This window comes from Maniola hyperantus, chromosome 19, assembly GCF_902806685.2.
Source record: "Maniola hyperantus chromosome 19, iAphHyp1.2, whole genome shotgun sequence".
NCBI lineage: Eukaryota > Metazoa > Arthropoda > Insecta > Lepidoptera > Nymphalidae > Maniola > Maniola hyperantus.
Genome location: NC_048554.1, coordinates 2,092,140 through 2,114,084, shown reverse-complemented (window position 1 = coordinate 2,114,084; position 21,945 = coordinate 2,092,140). Strand labels below are relative to the sequence as shown.

The 21,945-nt window shown below is 38.6% G+C and overlaps 1 protein-coding gene across 3 annotated transcripts in view; it reads left to right on the top strand.

Moving 5' to 3' along the window:
* The window catches only part of LOC117991267 (rho-related GTP-binding protein RhoN-like), a 131,552-nt gene that overhangs the window by 94,453 nt on the left and 15,154 nt on the right, over window positions 1–21,945 (top strand). For 2 of the 3 annotated variants that reach the window (XM_034978842.2, XM_034978841.2), the window contains exon 2: window positions 1,901–2,056. In XM_034978842.2, coding sequence (XP_034834733.1) covers window positions 1,919–2,056 — 138 coding nt within the window. In that variant the 5' untranslated portion in view covers window positions 1,901–1,918. The remainder of the gene's footprint in view (window positions 1–1,900; window positions 2,057–21,945) is intronic. The other variant, XM_069504987.1, reaches the window with a different exon arrangement.

The window sequence follows — 21,945 nt, the reverse complement described above, 5'->3', positions numbered from 1 at the left end:
TATCTGAGAGTTCTCCATAATGTTCTTATGGATTTGAATTATGGAATTGAATTATAAATTTTCACAAAAGTGCAAGATCTGACCCATGAGGTCAACCAATTTGTCAGCAAATATGTCACAGCGAGGGGACTCCTTCAGCAGCGCGTTGAGCGCAGCCAAAGTGCGCGGTATGGGTGACCTGGAGCGCGCTAACGTGCGACTAAACGATGATGATGTTGATTTCTGGACCCATCCCTGATTATTAAAACCTTTCGGTCACCCTACAAGAGATCATAAAAATAATTTTGACTCATCGCTACTTGCGTACAGATTTACGGCTTTGTAAGGAGATTTTATCGTACTTTCTTATGTGCTATTAACGGTGAACTGCCGTACAGATCATTTAATTTCTGTGGCCATTATCTTACATACATCTTCTATTATACTCACTCATAATATAAGTTAGACATTATTATGATTTATGAGCTATACCAAAGCATGGCAGCAGTCTATTCTGATTTCTATGGATTGGGAGTGTCCAAGAATGATTTTAATTTTTCCGCAAATAAGAGCAAGTTTTTATTATTGTTTGATTACCATCATCATGAACAACAATCGAATTCTTTAGATTTTTTTAGTTCCAACCGCCATCACCATAATTGTAAAAGTGGGATTATATTTTTTAATTTTTTTAGACAAAATAAGTGGGCACTAAAAAGGATAATATATTTTACTTATTTAAAAACTAGGTTATGCCCGCGACTTCCTCCGCGTGGACTTCACAAATTTCAACCCTTATTTTATCCCTTCAGGGGTTACAATGTCAAAAACCCTTTCTTAGCGTATGTCTAGGTACGTCATACTAGCTATCTGTATGCCGAATTTCAGCTCGATCCGTCCATTAGTTTGAGCTGTGCTTTGATAGATCAGTCGATTTACATTACAGCGAATCGAAGCAAAATTCTAAAGTTTTACGTAGCATATTGACATCTGTCTCTGCCATGTAAAGCCCAAATTCCTACCGTTTTGTTTTTCTTGTAAAGAAAATTGTCCTCCAAATTCACTGTTTACATTATGAAATATGTTTCGTACCTACTAAGTACTAGTAAAAATAGAGATATTATCCGAGGTTTCTGTTTAAGAATACACCTTGTCCCGGATTTATGTTTTCCTTAATGGCAGCCCTACACCAGAAGCCCATAATAATAGAGAGATAAGTCGAAAAAAATGGGCTCAGCTGAAATAAAGAGTGGAAATACATTTTTATATTACGAGTATAGTCAGTAATATACATACGGTGAAAATAAGCGAGCTTTATGTGTGTTAGTAATAATACTTTTACGGCTTTATGTCCTTTGTGAAATAAACTGTTATTTTCATAACTACCTACTTAAGTAAGTACCTATATAATAGGTGTACGTTTTTATTATACAGTTGTGTACGTTTCTCTTTATAAACATAATAATTGGAGATGTCTCGTAACAAGTTCAAAGTTTTCATAAAACGTAAACTGGTTGAATCATCCTAATACAATGTAAAGGATTATTTAAATTATAAGAAAGCTTGAAAATAAGTTACTTTAAACAACTGTGATGGTTCTAATCAATTCAAGTGATATTGTGAAATGATAATAGTAAAAAGAAAACTATAATGTATATTTTGCAATACCCTTACAGGGTCTTATATGTACCTCATGTTATTCTTGTAAGTGGATATAATGTATGTTGTTTTCTATACTTATTGTGGTGGATAAACAAAATTTTAATATTTTTACCAATAGTGACCTATTTAAGTACTCTTGTATACATAATATATTCGGTAATAAATTAAAGTAAAGTGTGGATATACATATTATACATATTATGTGAAACGCAAAAAATAAGTCATTCATTATTAAAAAAAACTTCCTTCGTTGTTACAGATTAAACCGACCAGCGACATGTGGTCGGGCAAGAAGTGTTCAGAGGGGGGTGCGGGAACTCCCACTGAGGAGGAGATCAAAGTCGTGCTCGTTGGAGACACGCAGTGCGGGAAGACGTCGTTGGTGCAGAGATTCGTGTCTGACACCTTTGTTGAGGTAAGCTGGATCAATTTTTCTATATGAAGTTCGTTTCACGTCAAAATACCGCTACATTACACCTGCGCAGTAGACGATTTATCGATCTACTAGCTTATGCTCGCGACTTCGTCCGCGTGAACTACACAAATTTCAAACCCCTATTTCACCCCCTTAGGGATTGAATTTTCAAAAATCCTTTCTTAGCGGATGCCTACATCATAATAGCTATCTGCATGCCAAATTTCAGCCCGATCCGTGCAGTAGTTTAAGCTGTGCGTTGATGGATCAGTCAGTCAGTCAGTCAGTCAGTCAGTCAGTCAGTCACCTTTTCCTTTTATATATTTAGATTCGCTGGATGAAGTGAGGCACGTTGAAGGAACGTTGGGGCACCTATTATTTCATCGAATCAAACTTTCGTTTCGCAGGTTGTAGTACCTAGGCATGAGTAGTACAACCATATACCTATGTGTAGATAACTCTTGACTCTTCTACTGTGGCCCAGCGATAACGTTATGTATTTGTTAAATATTATGTACTATTCTGCTCATAAGTAAAACTTTTCTAGCGTGATTGAACTGCGACTAGCGCCATCTAGTTCATCATATCAGCAACTTTCATAAACACGTCATTAAGTTTTGTTTGAGTTGTTATCAAGGAAAACGCAGATCCTAGTCACCACTCCACTGCTGATCTATAATTGTGCGCTGCGTCTTAGATATAATTTAGAAGTCATAGCGACATAAATGACACGTACCTACCTATGTTATAGTGTAGTTAGTATAAAGTCGTAATTAGACATAGTGAGTAAAACCATCTCAACTGACTCTATTTAATAACTAAACCTTTTACCCTTAATACCAATATTTTCGGATCCGCTGAACGAATAATTCCCTTTATCCTTATAGATTACACAGCCCATCCTATATTTGTGCGGGTAAAGGCTGGGACAGACAAAACGCGAAGCGGCAGCCACGTGTGGTGGCAACGTGTTCTACGCAAGTCCTAAACATCTTTATATATAAACATTGAACTATTATGTACCTATGTATATAAAAGGAAAAGCTGACTGAAAAGAGGTTGTATTTTCAAAAATCCTTTCTTAGCGGATGTCTACGTCATAATAGCTATCTGCGTGCCAAATTTTAGCTAGATCCGTTTAGTAGTTTGAGCTGTGCGTTGATAGGTCAGTCAGTCACCTTTACCTATTATTATATATTTAGATAGATTTAGTACCTTCTATCCTTTACTTGTGCTATAAGATCTACCTAACTGCCAAATTTCCTGATTCTAGGTCAATAGGAAGTACCCTATAGGTTTTCTTAACAGACATGACAGACAGATAGACGGACAGACAGACAGACAACAAAGTGATCCTAAAGGGTTCCTTTATTCCTTTTGAGGTACGGAACCGATTGGGTTCCGTACCGCGTGCACGCATTCAGTGAGACATCCTCTCGTTTTGCTACCGATCCGCTTCTTATCTGTCCCGTCCTTAACGTCTCTTGACTACAGGATGTTGTTTTAGGACGAGCAGAAAAAACTTGTTTATTTCTGTCCAAAAAACCACTTAGCTTAAGATTCGACTAGGGACTTATTCCCTTACATCCACACTTTTCGTGCCAACTAAATATTATTAAAGTTGGGTCCATTTATTCTTAATCCTTGAACAACTCGCGACGATTTAAACATTTGGCACTAACCTATCCATATCCTTCTCCAGTGGCCCTACCGCGGTTCTTTGACAGCTACAATGTCACGATCGCAATCATCTCTGATTGGTTAATGCTCGCTCACTATTGGCCACAATGCATTGTTGCTCATTGTTGCAACAAGAATCGCACAAATTCAGCCAATCAGAACAATTGCAGCCAATCAGAAGTAGACTATGTAAACGATAAAAAAGCTTGGATTCGACTCGCTCCAGCAATGCACGGGGCTGCAATGGCTTGTATAGTACGGTATAATAACATTGTAAATTGAAAAATTAAAAAGAGCAACCGCCGAGTTTCTTGCTGGTTCTTCTCGGTAGGGACGGCATTCCGAACCAGTGGTAAATTAAAACTACCTGACTATTCATAAGCACTTTTAAAAGCTTTACATGAATAAAAAAAACATTCTATTCTATTCTATTCTAATTGAGATTGTAATAATGATTGATGCAGGTTTTAGACAATCGCCCCGCTGGTAAAGTTTATAGTCTAGGTACTTGGTAATCAAATCAAATCAAAACGTACTTATTTCATACTAGCTGATGCCCGCGACTTCGTCCGCGTGGGTTTAGGTTTTTAAAAATCCCGTGGGAACTCTTTGTTTTTCCGGGATGAAAGTAGCCTATGTCCTTTCCCGGGATGCAAGCTATAATAATAAATAAATAATAAATAATCTTTATTTCACAGACATCAAAGGCCCACAATATTATGTTAGTAACCATCTTAATCTATGTTAGTAACTATATTATAATATAATGTATGTTAGTAAGAAACTTATTCTATGTTAGTTAATATAATTAATATACTTATTAACTAATGCAGACATCCAGTGCGCCTTGAGAGCGCTGTCCTGTCTGTCTGCTATCACCTTCAGGATAATGTTAGGACTTCTCTCCAACCTACTTTTGATTGAGGCGATCCTTTTCCGTATGATTGCGAAGAAGCCGTCTACACAGTTATCCGCAAACATACCGGACGCGCTACAGTACCGAGGCAGTCCCAACATTATTCTGAAGATGTTATTATACTGGACTCGGAGGGCGTTTATAGATTTTTGGGTATAGTCAACCCACAGACTGCACGTGTAGAAGCTCTGACAAAAGGACTTGAACAAAGTGACCTTAACTTCTTTTGTGCAACGAGCAAATCTGCGAGCTATCATATTCCCTCTAACCGCCAACGCCCTCCGTTCCCTATCAATATCTATAGCTATATCTGTACCAAATTTCGTCAAAATCCGGCCGTGAAAGGCTAGCAGACAGACAGACACATTTTGGTATTTATAATATTAGTGTGGATGTAACAACTCTGTTGGTCAGAAAGTGTTTGCTTTTTATGGGTCTGCAGCACAAACTCCCCTTTATGATGGTCTGCAGGGAGGACACAATATCCGCCAACTTTAGCGGTAAAGCGATGCAGTACAATTTGATGAGTGTTCCACTTTAGCTGAAATGGACTTTTGCTGACCGACTTTGTTTCAATTTGTAACGAATGTTGTATTCGGACGCTGCTGCTCCAGAAAAAAATGAATTATCGATGCAAGGCGGCTAAGCTTCAATGTACTGTTTATAATATACTAGCTGCAGTAGCGTGCAGGTCATAGAGGCATAAATGCACTGCTTACCCCAGTTGTAAGCTATTTATCATTATGACCATATTTTCATTCGGCAGGTCATAGAGGCATAAATGCACTGCTTACCCCAGTTGTAAGCTATTTATCATTATGACCATATTTTCATTCGGCAGGTCATAGAGGCATAAATGCACTGCTTACCCCAGTTGTAAGCTATTTATCATTATGACCATATTTTCATTCGGCTTCTCGGCAGGAAAGGCATTCCGAACCAGTGGTAGATGCATCCGACTATTCGTAAGCACTTGTAAAAGTTTATACGAATAAAAAAGATTTTCATTTTCATTTTCATTTTCATTATGACCTGCCAGTAAACAGGTTCCTACCTAACTAATGCCTACCCTGGCTTCAAACCCTGTGCACGGCACTGACTAGCTGATGCCGGCGACTTCGTCCGCGTGGAATTAGGTTTTGTAAAAAATCCCGTGGGAACTCTTCGATTTTCCGGGATAAAAAGTAGCCTATGTCACTCTCCAGATCTTTATCTATATCCATGTAAAAAATCACGCGACGACGTGATTGAAGGACAAACCAACAAACAAGCACACTTTCGCATTTAAATAAGGGTACTGATTTTTTATTTTATTCCTATTCAAGCTCCCTTGCTCAAGCTTATTCCCTTGACTGCTGGTGGTAAATGATGATGCAGGCTAACCTGGAAGGGGTATGGCAGTTTTCATTGAACCCATGCCCCTTTGGTTTCTACACGGCATCGTACCGGAACGTTAAATCGCTTGGCGGCACGGCTTTGCCGGTAGAATGGTAACTAGCCACGGCCGAAGCTTCCCACCAGACAAAACGATAGGTAGGTATAAGAGAAGGTTTTCCCAAAATTTTAGAAATAAAAAATCAGACAATTTTCTTCCCCGAAAAACATTTTCTTCCTCAGTTACTTATTAATGAAGTAAGTACAAAATTACAGCTACTGTAGTAGTAGTAGTATTAAGAGCTAAGGGAATTACTCGAACGGACTTTGGTGGTAAAACAACACACCGATTTCGTGATTTCTGCACTGAGTTACGGATTAGGGGTTTTTTATTAGAAGCTAAATTTTTAGATCAATACAATATGAGCACCAATGCTTAGACTTGAATCGCACTATCGCACTAATCCACAGACCACCAGTGGCGTGCAGCTCATAGAAGCATAAACGCACTGCTTACCCTCATTGTAAGAAATCAATGCTTACTTTTTCATTATAACCTGCCGTAAAACAAGTTCATACCTAAATGCATACCCTGGCTTGAACTCCTGTGCACGCCACTGCAGACCACCTATAGACGCCTAATAGCTGGACACCCTCGATCGCCAAGCTTAGGCAGTTGCTTAGCATAAAAGTCGGCCCACGCCCGTTCGGTACCCTCATTCCGCACATTGTCTTGATTACGTGACCTTTGAGTCCACCAATCACAACAAAGTATTCTCCCCTGTCCCCCGCGAACATTTTACGATTTTGTTATCATGCAATACCTTGTAGGTACATGCGTAGGTAATCTTGAGGTTGAATTATCTGTGCACTAATCACACTAATATTATAAAGGCGAAAGTTCGTGTATGTTCGATACTCTTTCACAGAAAAACTAGTGGACGGATTTGGCTAAAATTTCGAAATAGGGTATAAATTACCTGATTGACTGAATTGACACAGTTCCCATGGGTTATTAAAAAACCTAGCTCTTTAGTATCCATAAATCATCGAAATCTGTGGTGCAGCTTTTGAGCGATGCTCTTTCAAACCGATAAAAGTAACATACAATACAATATAGATCAAAACCACGGTAAAAATGTTAGCTACGTTTGTACAATACAAAAAAAATTACTGGTTAAGACTTTCGGGCTTGTATTCCGAGCTTAGACCCCGGGCAACGCATTTCTAGCTTTTCGAAGTTACCTATGTGCGTTTTAGGCAAGGCAAGGAAACTTGCAAAGTCTGTCTGTCTGTCGGTCTGTCAAGAAACCTACAGGGTACTTGCCGTTGACCTAGAATCATGAAATTTGGCAGGTAGGTAGGTCTTACAGCACACATTCGGGGAAAAATCTGAAAATCTTGAGTTTTTTGAAAGAAAGAAAGAAAGAAAGAAAGAAAACTTTTATACTATAACTAGTTTGTGGTTACATCACACAAAAAAAATTGTGGTCATGAACTAATAATTAGTATTTTAAATTTTCGAAGTAAGATAACTATATCAAGTGGGGTATTATATTATGAAAGGTGCATTCTAAAACAGATTTTTATTTATTTTTATGCATCATATTTTTTAAATTATCGTGCAAAATGTCGAAAAATACGACCGTAGTACGGAACCCTCGGTGCGCGAGCCTGACTCGCACTTGGCCGATTTTTTATTTATTATTCAAATACTAGTTATACCTTGACTGCAATCTCCTGGTGGTAAGTGATGATGCAGTCTAAGATGAAAGCGGGCTAACATAGAAGGGGTATGGAAGTTTATTCAGTTTATTCTCTAAACATTGTCGCTAAGCCACAGCAACCCCATATATTACTCCGTAGCGGCGTTAAATAAAATATATTAGGGTGTCGCATAAGAAGCTTCGCACTCACTAGACGTAGACGAAGATAAATGGCCTGGCATTGCGATCTGGCAAAATAGATCGCGACATTTACGGCGACTTGAGCTTTCTGGTAACTGTCTATAAAACTAACATTTTCTTCAGAATGGTTTTTTATTCAAATAAACTTTTATAACCGATATATATCGCAGGGTCTTTTTTAATCTGATATAATATATAAGGGGCTTTTATTAGGAGATCTTATTTGGTGGGAATTACTTGATTTTCCGGTATTAAAAGTAGCCTATGTCCTTCCCCGGGATGTAAGCTTATTCTGTACCAAATTTGATCGAAGTCGGTTAGATATACCTACTGTTGGGCCGTGAAAAGCTAGCAGACAGACAGACACACTTTCGCATTTATAATATTAATATGGATTATCCGATTTTGTAATACTTAGGTATACTTATCGAGTAACAGAATAAAGATTATAAAAATAAATATCGACTGAACTCACGTGCTAGTCGGAATATGCCCGACTAGTTTTTTTTAGGGTTCCGTACCTCAAAAGGAAAAACGGAACCCTTATAGGATCACTTTGTTATGTGTCTGTCTGTCTGTCTGTCAGTCAGTCAAGAAACCTACAGGGTACCTACTTCCCGTTGACCTAGAATCACGAAATTTGGCAGGTAGGTAGATCTTATAGCTGGTATTTGGTGAAAATCTGAAAACCGTGAATTTGTGGTTACATCACACAAAAATAATTAAATTGTGGTCATGAACTAATAATTAGTATTTTCAATTTTCCTAGCAATATAACTAGGTATATCAAGTGGGGTATTATATGAAAGGTCTTCACCTGTGCATTCTAAAACAGATTTATATTTATTTTTATGTATCATAGTTTTTGAATTATCCTGCAAAATGTCGAAAAAATACGACTGTAGTACGGAACCTTCATTGCGGGAGCCTGACTCGCACTTGGCCGGTTTTTTTAAGTGTGTACGTTTTTTGTCCTCCGACATGATGATCGGAGACCTTTTATAGCTAACATGGCTTGCTTTGGCTTGCCCGACTAGTTTCATACAGGTCCGGACTCCGGGGTCCATTTTCAATGGGTCCCTGCTCGCGACGCGGTGCCATGGAGACTACTATAAAATAATGGAATATCCCCCACGATGGCGATGGTTTAAACGCTAGAATAAAGATTATTTCTACCAAGTTCCATACTTCCATATAATTTCTTTAAAAACCCTTTCAAGTTTGGAGTGGAAAAGCCAAAATAAAGCCGTTTAGCGAGCAATTTTAGATTTCCAAAGCAGCTTACTCTCTGTAGGTAGGTACGTAATTGCCCGCCAGACGACGTCTTACAAAACTACACTGAAAGTATGTACCTACCTACACTAAAAGTCTTTAATCTCGCCTCCGCTGTATTACTGCTTAAAACTGAGGCATTTCAGGCAAAATAGCTACAATTTTGTTTTTAGGGATCCGTAATTAACCAGGAACTCTTATAGTTTTGCCATGTCTAACTTCTGTGCCATCCCATGCCAGCTAATAGCTAAATGGGAGGTTGCAAATGGATTTTTTTGATAATAGGTAGTAGAATAGATAACGAAGTTAAAAGGTAACTAGGTAGCACAGCAAAGTATCCTTTACAATGCGAAAATCAGTACCCTTATTATAAATGCGAAAGTGTGTGTGTTTGTTCGTTTGTCCTTCGATCACGTCGCAACGGTGCAACGGATTGACGTGATTTTTTTCAACTACCTATAGATAAAGACCTGAACGCCTAACATGCGCACCGCGAGAAAATTTTGTCTACGCATTTACTCGTCTTATTTGTATGAAAAAACACGAGATAATGCGTAGACAAAATTTTCTCGCGGTGCGCATGTTAGACCAACTGGAGAGTGACATAAGCTACTTTTTATCCCGGAAAATCAAAGAGTTCCCACGGGATTTTAACAAACCTAATTCCACGCGGACGAAGTCGCGGGCATCAGCTAGTCTATCCTCATTGTAAAAACTTAATAAAAGTATAACCTTCACAAAAGAAAAGAACAAAAGCCATCCAATGACAATCCAAAGTTTTAACTCCTAAATTACTCGTTGATCTAAAGAACAAAGGAAAGTAACAAGTAATATTTAAATACTACCTTCGTTAGAGACAACTTTTAATTCCGAGTTCGAGGTTACAGATCCAATTTGATACGAGAATTGCTTATTTTGTGTTTGAAGTTTTGAAATTGGGAGCTAGATACAAATCAGTCGGGAAAAGACCTGAAATTTACCGAAAATTGCCCGAAAATGAGTCCAGCTTTTACATGGTTACTATAGTCGACGCGTTTAAAACTGAGTCGTCGAGTTATCTGTCTGCTTTGCAAGCACTTACAGGTCGTAGGTAAGTGAGAGCGAAACAGACTGATAACTCGACGACTCAGTTTTAAATGCGTCGACTATAGCTGCCCGCGACATCGTCTGTGTGGATTTAGGTTTTTTTTTTTATTTATTTAGATACAAGTTAGCCCTTGACTGCAATCTCACCTGGTGGTAAGTGATGATGCAGTCTAAGATGATAGCGGGCTAACCTGGAAGGGGTATGGCAGTTTTTATTAAACCCATACCCTTTGGTTTCTACACGGCATCGTACCGGAACGCTAAATCGCTTGGCGGCACGGCATTGCCGGTAGGGTGGTAACTAGCCACGGCCGAAGCCTCCCACCAGACCAGACCAGAAATTTAGAAATTATAAAATTCCAAACCTCTGCCAGGAATCGAAACCGGGACCTCCCACTATTAAAACCACAGCGCTCACCACTGCGCCAGGGAGGTCGTCGAGGTTATTAAAAACCCCGTGGGAACTCTTTAATTTTTCGGGATAAAAATTAGCCTATGTTACTCTCCGATTTGTTGCTTAGTTAGGACGTGAAGGAAGGACAAACAAACACACTTTCGCATTTATAATATTAGTATAGATAGCATGAATCCACCTTTATGAGTCCTGTATTTCATCGTTTTAATAGTTGCACGAGTATAAATAGCGACATTTCTAGGTGTTCGCTCGCAGAATTAATTACATTTTCTAAGCACGTACCTATATGTATAGGTACAAAGGGTACAAAATTGTAATGAATTGAACGTTCTCGGAACGTTATTTCATTTGGACCCCGGACAAATTATAGGAAATAATTGGAAATTATATTACTTTAGCTCATAGGCTAGCTGATGTCGTCGACTTCGTCCGCGTGGATTTAGCTCTTTAAAAATTACAAGGGACTTTAAAAAAAAATCCGATACAATTTAGCCTTTGACTGCAATCTAACCTGGTAGGGGTATGGCAGTTTTTATTAATCCCATGCCCTTTTGGTTTCTACACGGCATCGTACCGGAACGCTAAATCGCTTGGCGGCACGACTTTGCCCGTAGGGTGGTAATCAGCCATGGCCGAGCCTCCCACCAGACCAGACCAGAATAGTCGTTAAAAAATTGTTGTTTTATTCATACAAAAAATTACGTTGATTGGCAACGAAGGAATGCTGCGGTGTAATGTGATTGAAGGGACCAATGAACAAATCAACAAACTAACAAACAAACAAATCCACTTTCGCATTATAATTATTAAATGGGTAGTGATATTGATTGATATAGTAGTGTAGGGGATTTTGAGTTAAATGCTGAACTTAAATTAAAAGTATGTAGTTTTGTTATGTATGTGCATAGTATGTGTTACAAATGAATACCTACATATGTTATTTATTACTAGCTTATGCTCGCGTGGACAACACAAATTTCAACCCTCTATTTTACCCCCTTAGGAGTTGAATTTTCTAAAATTCTTTCTTTGCGGATGTCTACTTCGTAATAGCTATCTGCATGCCAAATTTCAGCCCGATCCGTCCAGTAGTTTGAGCTGTGCGTTGATATATCAGTTAGTCAGTCAGTCAGTCAGTCACCTTTTCCTTTTCATATTAAACAGGGTAGGCATCACAAAAGATAGGTCGAAGCATTTGTTTAATCTGATCTGAATCTGATTGAAGGGACCAATGAACAAATCAACAAACTAACAAACAAACAAATCCACTTTCGCATTATAATTATTAAATGGGTAGTGATATTGATTGATATAGTAGTGTAGGGGATTTTGAGTTAAATGCTGAACTTAAATTAAAAGTAGGTAATTCGTATTAGTAGTGCAAAATAACAGAGATACAAAACAAACTAAAATATCATTCATGTTAGATCTTACCACTTCATCTCCGGATATTATAATCTAGTGGTAAATTAAAACTACCTGACTATTCATAAGCACTTTTAAAAAGTTTACATGAATAAAAAAACATTCTATTCTATAGTATTGTAGGTATAGGTAGTATACAGTCGCAAGACAATATGTATAATAATATACATTAAATAATAATTAAATAATAATTATTTATTTATTTACTTATTTACCTACTGTTACCTACTGTTTATTATAATATTATGTTTCGATTCAGTTTCATCCAGTGCTTCAAATGTAAACGATCTAATTTTGTTTTACCACGAATTCCACCATACAAATAAATAGGTAATGAACTCGCAATTCCCGCAAAAGGTAATTTATATTTTACAGGAAAGCCACGGACTTGGAATATAGGAAAATTGGTAGAAAATTTAAATGACAAGAAATCTTTTGGACATGAGCAGCTCGGAAACAAATAAAATTAATGCAATTATTTTAGCGTTTAAACTATCGTGTGTGATTTCCATTATACATATATCACATATATATTTATAGATTATATGTTTATGATTATAATATTTAGATTTATATGTATTTTCGCCGATCGAAGCCGCGGGCGGTCGCTAGTCAGTATCAAAGGGTTTCCAGGAAATAGTCTACAATCTACATAGTAGCGCAAATGGCAGATCTGGCATTAGGGACATTAATTTTGTTTCTGTTACACTGTTTAATGTGTTTGACGGTAGTTCGAGCTAAATGTTTCAGTAATGACTTTGCTTCGCCCACAACTTTTGTATGTTACAAAACAATACTAGTTTTGTTATGTATGTGCATAGTATGTGTTACAAATGAATACCTACATATGTTATTTATTACTAGCTTATACTCGCGTGGACAACACAAATTTCAACCCTCTATTTTACCCCCTTAGGAGTTGAATTTTCTAAAATCCTTTCTTTGCGGATGTCTACTTTGTAATAGCTATCTGCATGCCAAATTTCAGCCCGATCCGTCCAGTAGTTTGAGCTGTGCGTTGATATATCAGTTAGTCAGTCAGTCAGTCAGTCAGTCACCTTTTCCTTTTCATATTAAACAGGGTAGGCATCACAAAAGATAGGTCGAAGCATTTGTTTAATCTGAGCAGTCAGAGTGCCCATTCAACTCACGGCCTGTATATTTACCCGGGAACAAAATAACTAGTAAGCGAGTGGGTGGTTTAGGCCTTCCCGGAACACATTCCCTGTCCGATTCCTGTTTGTGTTGGGCGTGAGGAGCTTAACTCTACAACGACCTCTCTATCCGGTTTACCTTGCCCGTAGCACAAAGTTGAGGCATGGAATACTTAATAGTACCTACTACCTACCCTTCCAGGTAGGGTTGCCAGGCCTCCGGATAAAGCCGGACATAGGTAGGCTTTTTGATTGCGTGTCCGGCCAAAATAAACGGTGTCCGGCTTATCCGGCTTTTGATAGGCTTTTTACATTTCGCAAACGAGCGTGGCCGAGCGCAGGCGAGTCGACTGTTATTGCCGCCTGACAACAAGATTTATGACAATACTAAAAAAAGCTTGATTCTACATACAATTTTTTTGTCGTACCTACAAAATATACTAAGACACAAAATCCTCAATAATGTAGGGTGTCCGGCCTTTCTACCCAAATGTCCGGCCAAACTGGCTGGTCTGTCCGGCTATTAGATTTGGCGACCTGGCAACCCTACTTCCAGGTAGGGTTACCAACCGTACTATAATATTCAGGCTGGCCGGAGATGTGACAACTAAAAAAAATTAAATACCTTATCTTTAGTCCACGTGGACGAAGTCACGAGCATAAACTACTAAACTACTATTATATAAAAGGAAAAGGTGCCTGACTGACTGATCTATCAACGCACAGCTCAAACTACTGGACGGATCAGGCTGAAATTTGGCATGCAGATAGCTATTATGACATAGGCATCCGCTTAGAAAGAATTTTTGAAAACTCAACTCCTAAGGGGGTGAAATAGGGGTTTTAAATTTGTATAGTCCACGCGGACGAAGTCGCGAGCATAAGCTAGTCTACCGATAATGATTGATTTACACTTTACAGTATACAGTTGGACATAGGTCTCTTGTAGGGACTTACCTACACACGCTACGGTTTGAATTTTTTCACCTACTCGTAGTGGGGGGCCTTCCATTGCTGCGCTTTCCGGTGCAAGATCGCCATTCTAAGACCTTGGAAGTTGAAACCCAAACGTCTATCGGTTTTTAGGGTTCCGTACCTCAAAAGGAAAAACGGTACCCTTATAAGATCACTTTGTTGTCTGTCTGTCTGTCTGTCCGTCTGTCTGTCTGTCAAGAAACCCACAGGGTACTTCCCGTTGACCTAGAATCATGAAATTTGGCAGGTAGGTAGATCTTATAGCTGACTTTTGGGGAAAAATCTGAAAACCGCGAATTTAGGGTTAGATCACACAAAAAAAATTAAATTGTGGTCATGAACTAATAATTAGTATTTTCAACTTTCGAAGTGAGTGACTATATCAAGTAGAGTATCATATGAAAGGTCTTCACCTGTACATTCTAAAACAGATTTTTATTTATTTTTATACATCATAGTTTTTGAATTATCATGCAAAATGTCTAAAAAATACGACTGTAGTACGGAACCCTCATTGCGCGAGCCTGACTCGCACTTGGCCGGTTTTTCAAACTATGTGCCCCTCCGCTTGGCAACCTATTGTGCTATAGCGGTTACTCTGGTTCTCCTACGAATCTCGTCATTTCTAATTTAATAACGTAGAGAAACTCTGTTGATTATCCGACTTTGATTGATGTTTTGCCTTCCTAACACGCATTATCCACTAGAATTCTAAGAAATAATCACATTACGCCAACACAATATTATATTGTATTCATCGCCTTAACCACCTTAACAAACATTTCAGTAGAACAACTTCCATAGAACAGATAAAAATTAAAGATGCTATAGAAAAACCGACCTTTACTTGAAAACATTAGATCTACATCAGATAAATACTGATGGCTGTAAAAATCTCGGCTTACAAATTTCACAAATTGTATTTATCCACTCTGTCGCAGAAAAACCAACTCTACTAATAACAGCTTAAAGCTTTTAACCACTGCATCCTGTAAAGGAAAAATTTGTTTAGTTACCACAATATGTTACCAACGTATCTCTTCGCTCTAGTTAAAGGAAAAGCGACTCTATTTATAAGTGGTGAAGGTATCTAAAGACTGTAATTCGTTTAGGAACGATTTGTTCGGTACCACATGGGGTGGTGATTACACTAGCGGCACGCTATGATGGCCGGTTTGACACATTACAATAGTGATGTGGAATGTCAATTTATTCTCGAACAAAAAACAATTAAGTTTTGTTTTTGTACCTGATTAAATAGGTTTAATAAAACAAAAATGTATATGTTTATTTAATTTATTTGAACGAACTGAATATTTGAACGAAAATGAATATACATACTTTATATGCACACAAGAAACATATGAATACAAAAGATACCGAAAAAGGTGCCACAAAAGGCCATAATTAATCAGATTCGTCCATACTACTATTTTCACTGTCGTCACTGCTATCATCACATACATTAATAATTATATGTTCGTTTTCTATAATATTATCTATTTTCACATCTCTTTCATAATCTTCCCTTATTAATTTAACAGTTCTATTCACAACCTTTTCCCAGTCTCCTTTAGTCACATGTTCACAAGCTTCTTCTAATAATTTTAGCATTTTTTTTGTGGTAAATGGGGGTTCTGTATTGTGTCTTGCAGCATATCCCTTAATTTGAGCCCACACCAACTCAATCGCATTATACTCACAATGGTAAGGCGGTAACCGTATAACTCTGTGCCCATGTTCTAATGCTATTTCGTCAATGACGTATCGGATCTTGGTTGGTTTGTTTTCTTTTAAAAGACGTACTAATTCCGCTTTTAACATATTCATGTTTGCATCTACGCCATTTTTACGAAGCCATGCGACGATATCAGCTTTCTTTTGGGATTGGGCAGGTGGCTTGTCAATTTGCATCGAGTGGTATGGGGCGTTGTCCATAATTATAATAGATGGTTCAGGGAGGCTACACAACATTGAGGTAAACCATTCAGTAAACTTTTCTCCATTCATGTCTTCATGATAGTCTCCAGTGGTTTTTGACGCAAAAGCCATGAGAGAACCTTCGACAAACCCGTTGATGGTTCCGGCGTGACAAATTATAAGTCGCGATCCTTTTCCTACAGGAACTTTGGAAGTAGATGCTGCTGTGTCATCGTTCCAAGAACGGCCTACAGTATGGTTAGCATTAAGCCATGTTTCATCCAAGAACACAACATTTTGCCAATTTTTGATTTCTTTCACTTGCCGTAAAAAAGTATACCTTGCCATCGCTATATCAAATCTTTCCATCAATATTTTGCGTTTGTTACATTTTTTGTATCGAAATCCAATGGTCTTCAAAATCTTCGTTAAAGAACTTTCCCCACCGAAGAATAATCCAGCTTCCTTCAGTGAATGCACCAACTTTTTTCTTGTTGGATACTCCTTCTGTAAATAGTAGCCGTAAACATGTCTTCGGATAGCATCGGCATCAAAGCTATCGATGCCTACGACTGGTTTTGCTCGTTTTCTCTTTTTTGGTGTGTGAAGTTTATTTTCTTCTGTGCCAGTCTCGCCATATTTTTTTTTAGTTATCCGTCTAACAGTTCGTTGTCCAATATTAAGCGCATCAGCTACGCGTTCAACCACTGACGTTATAGGTAAAATTGGCCCTCCATTTTGAGCTTCACGATCGAAATAGTTACGAAGGCGTATTAGGAACTCACGTGTCTGACTATTTAGAACAGTTCTCTGCGTACGTTCGGTCATATCGACGAAATCCACAACAAAGGGCTTGAACAGAGTCCAAATTAACGAGCAAGGGTCAACAGTAATGCAGTATCAATATTTGAAATCCAAAGCCAGGTCAAAACTATATCACAATCGCATTGCACTGACAGTTTATACTTTTCGAAGCAACGTCAATTCGAAACTGCTTTGTTTTGCATTGAGCATTGACGCGAGTTTGCCGGAGGTAGTAGTTGTGCTAGCCAGCGATCCTATGTGACGATCGTATTAGATTCCATTTTTAAAAATTTATTGATATTTTTTTGCGATTTCAGAGGTTTGTCCACATAGTGAAAATTGTTCATATTCACAAGTACATTCACCCCTTAAATGGTGCAAACTGATTTTTCTACACTTGTATACATTTAAGAAATCAATTTAATAAATAAATTTTGAGTCCTAAACCTAAAACTACATTCGATAAAATTTATGAATCTCTGCACATCACTATCGTCAATAAAGTAATACAATTATTTCCTTCAAAGTCGTTATCAATTAATACGGAACTTCATGAGCGGACAAACGTCAAACCGGCCATCATAGCGTGCCGCTAGTTTAGCTTTTTTGCCGTAGAACGAATCGCATTGGACTGATTTCAGGAAGAGCCGTGGAAAACGTATTTTTTGTTTCGATTTCTCTTTTAAACTCTTTTGGATTTGTCTTGCACTGCTTGCATCCAGCGGCTCCCTGCGGATTGCATGATGTCGTCCATCCACACAATATCCTCCCGACCGAATTTCGACCACGAGTGACGGCCATTCTCCAAGAGACTAGCCATCTACGTGGGATACCTACTTCATAAGTGTGTGCGCCAATACAGTGCATTCTCTATTCCCTCACTCTCATAGCCCGACGAAAATCCGACACGACCGGAGAAAGCCTAACAATAATCGATAAATTAATAAGAGTCGAAATCAATTATCTTAGGCACAACGCACACCGCCAGAGTAGCTGGTAGGTACAAAGGCGCGGCTACGCTCAGCCGCTCAGCTGCGTACGAGCGCAATCTTGAGTTTCCGAGAGGAAAACGAGTCACAGGGAGGGAGCCGCTTGAACCAAGCGGTGCAAGACCGTAGCGTGTGGAAGTCGATAGATATTGACGGTGGTGATCTTCTTCTTCTCGAGTCGACGGCCACCACAAACACGGACAGCCCAGAAAGCCGCAACCACGATAGCTCGGTCGGTAGCCTCGTGCAGCTCGTAGTTCCCAGCTCCTCATTCATGCAGGTTGTTGGCCACGCAGGGCACCCAGTATATTTTTGGAGCTATGTCTGAGGAGGAGCAATCGATGTTAATAGAGAGCGCTGTCAAGGCGGGCCCTAACGATGGTGATGATGATGATAGATATGGCATGGACTATTGACTTATGCATAACGGATATTGATTTCTAGACTCTAGAGTTTGCTGAAGCGAATGAGATCAATTAGGAAATGAGCTCAGAGTTTCCAGTGTGGCGAACTGTGTAGTGATGTCATCGGTGCGAGTGGTAATTAGTGAATAGGCCTTTGTGTTGTACCATCTTGTTAATTAGACCACTCATGCTTTTCGATTAGAATAGATGTACAGCGTAACGGCAACGGCAGCGTTCGGAACTATCGGTTAAACCATTGAACTAAATTAGTATCTATACCTATAGTTCACGACGGGTCGAGATGGCAATCAGGGTATGAGTCGGGGGATGCCCCGCACACACGCACGTCACCCGCGCTCGCCCGCAGCAGGTTAGTGCGGGGGCTGTGTGCGTGTGAGTGTGCGGGGCGTTCCCTCCCCGATTGCCAAATATAAACAAATCGCAGAAATCTTCTCGTTGAGAAAGTGAAAAAGTGTCTCTATGGAGAAACGTGTAAGTGACGCGATTTGCACGACGACCAGGCAATTTTTTGCCCGGCGCGCCGATAGAGAATGAACTAGATCTCGATTGCTGTCTCTCTTCTTCTTCTTCTTATTTTGCTTTGTGGCTATTTTTGTCTCTCTGTAGCCACTGTTACGTGTGACGTTTGACAGCATTGATCGCGAGATTTACGCCTGACGCAAGTCTGTCGCGAGATTCGTAATCACCCCGCCGGGTTATACCTACTTACTAACCAGCTATACGTGGTAGACGACGGTTTGGATCGATTTAAAAAAACCGCACCTTTTTCATTATCAACCTTGATTTGAATTGATTAACTTTTTACTGTTTCGAATGTTCTCTGGCCTAAAAGATGTGAGTTAAATAAATAAAGTATTAAAGCTGAATTTAAGTTGTTACCAAAAAGACGCCTCGGCTCGCCTCCACTTCGCAGGTGTGCGTTGTGCTTTATTCGTCACCCTTCCTCAAAGAACCCTGCTTTGCTTCACAAACTATTACAAAAACCATAGCTGTAAGAACCATAAAATTACAAATTACAGTTTTCTCCGAGAAAACACGGTAATTGCTAGTTTTCATAACTTTAATACGAAAACGGATTAAAAATTCTATTAAGCGGGCTTTAAATCATGTTACAACACCCATTAGCTTTCCAAACATTTCTCAAAAAGAAATATTTAAACTCCACTAAGCTGGAGCAATTAAAAATTAAACGGTGTAATTTCTTCCAGAAAATTCACTCGATTTAACCCAAAGAGTAACGCGGCACCTACCCTTATACATATTATGCGCAATGTTTTCTTAGTAGTACTGGACCACGTGGTCGAAAATCATGTGGATCTGAGAGTCATCGAAATGTGTATGAATTATTGTAAAATATGTGTTGTTCTATTTTCTTTGTTTTGCATCATCGTAGCGACGGACTGTTCTTAATTTTATTGTGTCGAATTCCAATTTCTCGAAGAATACTCATCTAAATATACTTATAAAAGGAAAAGGTGACTGACTGATCTATCAACGCACAACTCAAACTACTGGACAGATCGGGCTGAAATTCGGCATCCGCTAAAAAAGGATTTTTGAAAATTCAACCTCTAAGGGGTGAAGTCGCGAGCATAAGCTAGTCTTAAATATGTGCCAAATTGGTTCCGTACCAAAGCCACCGACCCAGATTAGACAAGAAGCAATTTAGAAATTATAAATTTATAAATTGTTTCTGCAGGGAACCAAACTATATTTATCTACCACTAATAAGACCATGGCTTCACGACTGCGCCAAAGAGGTATTCAAAAACGTTGTCTTCTTTCCACCGCGTTATTCGACGATTAAAAATCCCCTTCAGAGCTTCCCACGCTCTGTTTATTCAGGGATGCATCCATTCGTAAGAGAAATCCTTTTTATTCTGACCCCGAGTGCGAGTCAATTGCTTAGAAAGTGAAGCTCTTCGTATTTTGGTCCTTCCAGGTCTTCGGTTCAGCACCGACCAACTGACATTTTCAATCGAGAGAACATTAGGCCAAGAGCCGACCGTCAAAACTGAGTTCAACAACTACAAATGAAATTAGTTGATTTAGGTGTGAACCTCGCAAAATTTCAAATCCATAATCCATACTAAATCCTTGACTAAGCACATTAATATTATACATGCAAAAGTATGTCTGTCTGTCTGCTAGCTTTTCACGGCTTATTTTTTTAACCAATTTTGATAAAATTTGGTACAGAGATAGCTTGCATCCCAGGCAAAGACATAGGCAAATTTCATCTCGAAAAATTCAGTAAAAAATTGAGTTCATAAGGAATTTCAAAAAAAAACTGTATTCCACGCCTAAGTCCTGAAAAATCAGAAATATAAAGAAAAGAATTATTTATTAATTACCGCCTCAAAACTTGTAACTGAGAAGTTGAGAGCCCTTGAAATGGTAATAACGTTAGTAAAAGTAACACTAACACTGAAATTCATATATTCATTCAAGACTGGGGCTTCTTTAGGGGACCAATCAGACGACAAAAGTCAAAAAGTCAAATTAGATATTCAGAATAGGTAACATGTTACGCTTACAGTCAAAATTGTTAATTTGTAAGATGATATAATGGTGATAATTAATTATGTACTTATAACTAAAGCTACGAGGGTTCCAAACGCGCCCAATTTTGAGAAGAGCCCACAATAAAATCAGCCGGGTATTCTTTTTACTATCACCACTTTACAACATGTGTCATATTTAACCTTAATGCATTGCATAATGGTTGAATATAAGAAATAAAGAAAGGAAAACGTTCGTTTCTTAAATTGTGCCACACGTCACATTTTATAACTAAGATTTGGTCACAATATGACACATGTCATCTGAATGGTCCCCTAAAGAAGCCTTTATCTTAACTATGAAAACCCTGTGTAAATTTTAAGTATCCATCTCTTATACTACGTTCTTTGGATCGGAAATATTTGCGGCGTAAAATTTGATATTTCGTCCCAATGGCGATGAAAAATATGAATCGATTTGAGCTGCCAATACTTTTTATTGGAAGCAAGCGGGCGAAACGAGAATGGAAACCTCAAAGCATACAGCTGTTTTGAAGCGGTTTTCATTGACTTTTTTTTAAATATAAAAGCTAGATTTGGTGTGTGCAGATTCTGATCAATAATAATTTTAATGAACCTCAATGGCTCAGTTGTATAATAGGTAGGTATATCTAAGGCCTCCATTGGTCTATTAATCTAAATATATAAAAGGAAAAGGTGACTGACTGACTGACTGACTGATCTATCAACCCACAGCTCAAACTACTGGACGGATCAGGCTGAAATTTGGCATGCAGATAGCTATTATGACGTAGGCATCCGCTAAGAAAGGATTTTTGAAAATTCGACCCCTAAGGGGGTGAAATAGGGGTTTGAAATTTCTGTAGTCCACGCGGACGAAGTCGCGAGCATAAGCTAGTTGTTTATATCCATACATCCACCCATACTTCTATTCTTCCTGACCCAATTTGGGCCATCTCCTTTATTCTTCCTGACCCAATTTGGGCCATCTCCATAGAGATTAACCAAGTGCGCGGTAGATATTA